Below are 7200 nucleotides of genomic sequence, written 5' to 3'. Positions count from 1 at the left end.
AGAGAGAGAGAGAGAGAGAGAGAGAGAGAGAGAGAGAGAGAGAGAGAGAGAGAGAGAGCTAGAGAGAGAGAGAGAGAGAGAGAGATTAATCCAAAGGCAGTGAAGTGCTATCACATTGCTTGTGAGCGGTATCTGTTGTAGTCTAAACAATGATTTAGCAAAGTCAATCCCATTCACATTTGCATCTACTGTACTGTAACATAGCCTAGTAAGCTATAGAGCAAAAACAATATTTGCATGACCACGATTATTTCATGCACAAATCTGCCCTATTTAGAACGTGGAACGTAATTACATATCCCTTCAGTACTCCCTACTTGTGCTGAAATATCTCTTATAAAATGACATATAACTGCACAATGACACAAATCGTTTTAGCTATGTAGCCAAACATTAACTTTTTTGAGAAGCATTAGAAAAAACAAAGCACGTACCCACGTGCAGGTGTTTTCGTGGGGCGTAGCGCGTGTGTTACGCACAAGAATCTCCTCCTCCTCTACGCCCTGCACTCTCCCTAATTCTCTAGGGTGATGCCCTGTTGCTAACGTAATAAATGTCCAGGAGGGGAACTCGTCAGATAATGTGTGGCTCGCGGTCCTCTTCTAGTGTAACCCGGACTCCGTCCTCTGCTCCTGTGTTTCAACGGTGTCTGCCAGAGGGCTTTTCGTGAGTGAAATCTTCACTTTTGTTGTATTGCTGTGCTCACTTTGTTATTGCAAAGGCCGCATCACGATTGAATAGAATAATAGAGGGATTGTGCGTGTTTTGCTCTGCTGATAGTATTCAACGGTCCTTGTTAATTCATGCACAGTACTGTCACAGATAGTTGGGGCTTTAATTTGGCACAAACTGATACAGTGGCATGCATTGCCATGCTGTAGGGATTGTTTAAAAGTGTGGAATTACTTTCCATTTCAATGGATCTGATAGCCATGTATTTTTGTAAGGAGAACAGTAACATCTCCTCTCTGATACAAATCTGATTCATATATCCATCATCACACTGAAAGAAAAAAAATCTTGCTTTGCTGTGGTTTTGGATACTGCAAAAGACTAACAACATTGACTTTGTTTTCATCATATTCATCACACCTCACTCTATTTGTTCTTCTTCTATGCAGTGGGTGTCCACCGTTGTGCAGGTTGGAAAGTGTCATGGCAGCGTTCAAAGGAATATGGACCAAAGGGTTCTGGCGGGCCGTGTCTGGGGAGTTCTTGGCCACTCTCATCTTCGTGCTGCTCAGCCTGGGCTCGACCATCAACTGGTCCACGGACAAAGAGAACCCGCCCCCGGCTGACCTGGTGCTGATATCCCTGTGCTTTGGACTGAGCATCGCCACCATGGTCCAGTGCTTTGGCCACATCAGCGGAGGCCACATCAACCCGGCTGTCACGGCAGCCATGGTGGTGACCAGGAAACTTAGCCTGGCCAAGGCTGTGTTCTACCTGATGGCACAGTGCCTGGGAGCCATCGCCGGGGCAGGAATACTCTACCTGGTCACTCCCAGCACTGTGAGAGGGGGATTTGGTGTTACCACGGTGAGCACCAAACAAGGATGTCTTGTTTTTATGTACATTTCTGGGACTTCAACTTGTTTTAATACATGCAGGAAGCAAATAAATATCTTTTTTAAGAAATTCACTAAATGTCAAGGCCAGATGTTCATGACATCCCCAATCCATTTGGGGGGTATGGCACCACCACACACCTCAGCTGATAAGTCTTCTTGATCATTGCCCTTGTGTGCAGGTGAATGCTGACCTCTCCGTGGGCCACGCTCTCGTCGTTGAACTTGTCATCACGTTTGAGCTGGTCTTCACTGTCTTTGCCACATGCGACCCCAAGCGGAACGACTTGAAAGGTTCAGCCGGCCTAGCCATAGGATTCGCCGTATGCATCGGCCATCTGTTTGCAGTAAGTCATTAGTTATCCAGATGTACAGGCGTCGATTGTTCAGCACAGAGCACGCTACTGTCTCATGATGATGAAAGTGATGTCTCTGATGACTGTATAATATAGAATTCTGTAGGAATCTCTGGCATGAAATTGGAACAAATGTTACAGGAAGCCAGCCAAGAAAAAGTGTGACAAAGACAAATTCATGTATAATTCAAATCATCACCCGCTACAGTGTATCCAAGAGATGCATCAATGCACGCTCACACCTTGGATGCACTACCGGCTGTAATGAGGCTTTTTTTTCTCTCTAGACACATCATTAATATTTCTCCCTTGTTTGCAGATCCCGTACACCGGCGCCAGCATGAACCCTGCACGCTCCTTTGGGCCTGTTGTCATCACGGGGAACTGGGAAAATCACTGGGTAAGGAAGGGACCTGGCACTACAGCACAGCATGACATGATTTTAATTTTTTTACTCACTCAAACAAATTGATGCTCTGACCTCATTCATAGCTGAGCAGTTTCAATAGCTCTCCAGTCCATTTGCATCCCAACAACATGTACATTAGGAATTTGTCGCTATCAAAACAGATGTTGAACATGCTGCGCTGAATGTGTTTTGGTTTAAAAAATGAAAACATTAACGTACAAATTGTAAGTCCACCATATGGATTAAATGAACTAAACATAATCCCTGTAAAATTGTGATTATGTGGAAAATGTTGATATATCTGTATGATATGATGTGTAGGATATGATGGGTGGATGTGTAATTCAAAAAGTAGTACATACTAGCAAATACCGAACCAAAAGATAGGCAGAGATAGAGAGCTCCATTTATGGTAAATGTCATGAATGGTACCTGATTAGCCAATTTATATCACATGGAAGACTTACAATGTGTCATCTAAAGGAGATTTTAATGAACTATGGCAATGGTTTATACTCAGTTTTCACATCACTCAATTTAAATCATTCTCAAATGCAGGCATTGCACACATGATGTCACCACCTTGGCATACCAATAGGTGGCATTGTGCTGTACACAGCATGACACGAAATTGTGACAAAATGCCATTTCTTTCAATAAAAATGTTGACCAGCAGTGTGCTAAAGTGGATGTGTAAATGTCCATGGGGTTCAGATTTATGACGCCTAGGATGCCATAAGCTAAGCTGTGGGCTTACCTACCCTGCCAGGATGTAAAACATTATCAGGGGTAAGGATGTCCTTGGATCCCCCTTCAGGCATAGGCCGGGGTCGAGTTCTAGGTATTCTTTAACCTGCGCCAATAACGCCAGTTAAAAGTACTATATGTCAGGCATTTAATGCATAAGCAGAGACCATAATAACATCGTTGATCCATCATGATTGCTGTCAACGAACCCTGTAACTCAGTAAGGTCACTGCTATGATATATAACCAAACCCTTCACTCTGCCAAGCACTTATCAAGGACGTCTTTACTACTCAGCATGATCAAGGGGCAAGATTCACTGGCGTTGACAGCTATTATGCTATATTAATAAATCAATATATTAAATAATGAATGATAAAATACATACATTTTACTTATCAAAACATGTTATTATTGCAAAGCCAAATAGAGGGTCAGCAGCAGTTCAGTTTGTTTACTACTATACTGTATGTGTGGGAGCTTTATTGCTGACTCGGACCTCTGTGTTCTTACTTGAACCCTTTGGTATATCAGAGCTAGACAGAGGGAGAGAGACAGAGGGGTGTGGGCCACTGGGACATTTGCAGAGAGGGTGGGTGGTATCATATTGCTCCTTCAGCAATACCCACCATGACAGATGTTGCAGCTGGCCTCATCAACAGGCCTCACTCACACAGTTCATCCCACCCTATTCTTGGAACCTTGGCTTTGATTCTGTTGTGTAATGTATAATGTCGTCTCCCATTACTATTTAGGTAGCTAGCAACAAGTAATGCGTGACAAAGGTCAGAATCAACCTATGCTCATCTCATTTTATTTTTGTATTATTATGGCCTTGTTTTGACATATAACTTGTGTCATATGAGAATTCTCATTTCAAAATAGTGTTATAAAAGCTTGATGTCAAAATATGAAATGGCATATGAGATGTCTCTCTATGTAGATGTTAAATGGGAGGCCATTTTTGAACCTACTGTACGAATGACAGCCCCCTGTCACCTTTCTTTGTTGTTTCCCTGTAGGTGTACTGGGTAGGCCCAATTCTTGGTGGGATTATGGCGGCTGCGCTCTACGAGTATCTGTTCTGCCCTGACACGACAATGAAGAAATCCCTTGGCGAAATGTTTGTTGTCAAAGACAGCAACTCGGGGAAGTACAAGGAAGTGGAATGTCCTCACGGGCAGTACAATGGAGAGCGCGATGACCTGGTCATCAAGCCCGGATCATTCCTCAACACCGTGGACTTGGACAAGAGGGGCAAGGAGGAGGCCTTCCGAGAGTCCCACGGGGAGGTGCTGTCCTCAGTATGACTACCACGTGCACTGGAGATGGAGACCAACCTGTAGAGCCGTTTGCTTTTTTATGACAATACATTACATTCGGCATTGCCACATTACATTATATTTACCCAAAGCCACTTACAAACGAAGACATACGTAATTAATAGCATGATACATGCAGAAGTACAGAGTACATACAGGCCAAGCAGGGTTTGTGATTTCTTGGGAGGGTGGGTTTTGAGTTTGGTGCATAAGAGTTTAGCATGAGAGATTGATGCATCAGAGGTTAGTGCATGAAGTAGTCCTGTCGGAAAGGGGTCTTTAAGATTGAAAGAAATGACTCGAGTCGTCTAGCCGCTGGTAGCTTGTTTCACCACTGAGGGACAATGACAGTGAACAGTCTGGACTGGGAGTGGGATCTCTCTGTGCGAGATGGAGGCAAGGCTAGACGGTTCACGTCGGAGGAGTACAGCATACTGGAGGGAACATATGTATGGCTTGGCTTCAGCCTTCAGATAAGCTTCTGACGTAGATTTTCAGGAAAGAGTCAGGGCCTTAATTTAGGTTGTCACTGGTTGCTTGTGAAAAAATACAAGAGTATGGGTTGATGGAATGCCAGATGTGCTGCTGCATTTTAGACCATTTGCACAATACACACAAGCAGGCAGACCAGCCAGCATGGAGTTGCAGTAGTTAAGACAGGAGATGACCGTGACCTGTTTCAGGAGCGGTGTGGTATATTGGTTCAGGTATGGTCTTATCTGATATTCTTCAGCACAAAGTGGCATGCTCAAGTGACCGAAGTGATGTGGGTGATTAGGTTCAGCTGTAGGTTGTGTTGCTTCATCCATGTTGCCAGGTCATATGGAAACATATGGATTCATATGACATCTGAAATGAAAGGCGCATCTGGGTACCACCAGCACAGCAGTGATCGGAAAGCCCATATGGTCACATTGCATATCCCAGTGAGGTGGGGTACATAGCGAAAAGAAGAGGTCACAGCAATGACACTTGGGGCATCCCTATGGTTAGGGTGTGAGTTGAAGACAGTCGACCTTGTCATGACACATTGACAGAGCGTCCAGAGATGTAACATTTGAACCAGGAAAGAGCAACACCCCTGATCCCCATACTCGAGACTATCCTAAGATGTATCTTGAGTAACACTTTAGAATAACAGTCTTTAAAAAGCGTTATAAACACTTGGTAAATAATTAGCTAATTATCAACAAAATATTTGCAAATATTTGCAAATGAGTACGAAATACTATATTAACACAGAAGACACAGTACAGCCATAAAGGAAATTTGTCCTCCAAAGAGCAAAAGCGAAGGAACCTCTAGATATAGGAGTGTGAGACAAATACACATCAAACTCAACTTGCATGAATCGATTCCCACACCGCTGTGCAGCTGTAAGTTGGTTCTTACTCATTTGCAAACATTTGTTTATAATTAGCTCAGTAATGATTATTGATTAAGTGTTAATACACTTTTTTAAGGGACTGATGATTCTAAAGTGTTCCTGCATCTTGTGGTTGGCTGTGTAGGATGAGAATGGACTATAGTCCTTCAGGTCTTGCCATCCTCAGAACATCCGGCAGTCAGGCAGTTTCAGTTCAATTCCCACTTCTGAGCCTGGACTGTTTTGGATCCAGTGTGTGGTTCCGATTTAGGAAGTCAGTGACCTCTTTTACAATTACCTACTTTTGATATGGGGCGAGTTCTCAACTTGTGCTGGTGTTTACCTGTTTACCGGTGGCCTGGCATGGTTCTGCCAATTGTCTACCAACTACGCAGAAAATTGTGCAACATTTTGTTGCCTCAAGGAGGTTTGCTCCCTCGCTCCTCTCCCTCTCTCTGGACATTTGCCAAAGTGTATTTTTTCCACAGGATAGCCCTGTGCTGTTCATGCAATACAAGTCATTTCTGGATGCCCCATACCCACCCACCCACTCCCTCGTTGACAATGATGTTGAAAATTACCATTCTGCCAGTTCCCATTAATTAAATAGCTGGCTGTTTTTGATGTTGATTGGATGATTTTTTTTGTTATGTCTTAATTAACCCTATTAACCATCTAGGTGGCACAAAGTGAGCCATAAATTGATGGTGGCAAATACCGAAAGAATTTTCACGTTAAAAAGAAGAAAGCTGGTTACAACAGCAAGAAACATGTAAAAACATCACATTCCATACGTCATCTAACTCAGCTGAAAGGTTCAACTTATTGCCTTAATAATCTCGGATTAGTGTCTGGTTTCATTCATCAGGTTTCATGACATCATGGCCATTAAGCGAATCACAATCCCCCATGGTATGACGGAAAAGAAATTGAGGTATGCGGCCGATCCACGACAGGTTGGAATTCTCATGACCATCCCATGGCCAGTGTGTGTACACGCTGGCTGTTTTCACCTTCTCCATTTGCAGTGCACAGATTGTTGGACTTTTTATTATATAATGTTGAAGCTACGTCCTTTCGCAGCATCATGTGATTTTGTTTCCGTTATAATGATATAGCCATGTCGTTATCCGCCTCACCAGTTGCCTGTAGCAAGTTTTTTTTCTCACACTATGGAATACGTTTTTCATGTGTTCAGGTGTTGTTAATATGTTTGTATGTATAGAAAATGATAGACGTGCCAATGAAGTTGAATCCTCTATTCTCAACATTTCAGGGAGTAATATAAAGGATATAACTATATATTTTATGTACCGTATTTTTAAATATTATTTTTGTGACGAAAAGCTGTGACAAACCTTGCATAATATTTTTTGTTCAGTGTGGATTCTTTAAGCCACTTTTGTCAATAAATACCTTAGTACAGTAATGTT

The 7200-nt window shown here is 42.8% G+C and overlaps 1 protein-coding gene across 1 annotated transcript; it reads left to right on the top strand.

Annotated features, from left to right (window-relative positions):
• The first annotated feature begins 575 nt into the window (after positions 1-575).
• Positions 576-7200, top strand: LOC134465603 (aquaporin-4-like). Its single transcript, XM_063219365.1, has 5 exons — positions 576-666; positions 1122-1539; positions 1751-1915; positions 2244-2324; positions 4102-7200. Exons 1-5 carry the CDS (start codon positions 581-583, stop codon positions 4387-4389), a joined length of 1038 nt encoding a protein of 345 aa, XP_063075435.1. The 5' UTR covers positions 576-580; the 3' UTR covers positions 4390-7200.

Source organism: Engraulis encrasicolus, chromosome 16 (assembly GCF_034702125.1).
Source record: "Engraulis encrasicolus isolate BLACKSEA-1 chromosome 16, IST_EnEncr_1.0, whole genome shotgun sequence".
In the NCBI taxonomy this organism is placed as follows: domain Eukaryota; kingdom Metazoa; phylum Chordata; class Actinopteri; order Clupeiformes; family Engraulidae; genus Engraulis; species Engraulis encrasicolus.
This window is presented reverse-complemented; position numbering and strand designations above follow the sequence as displayed.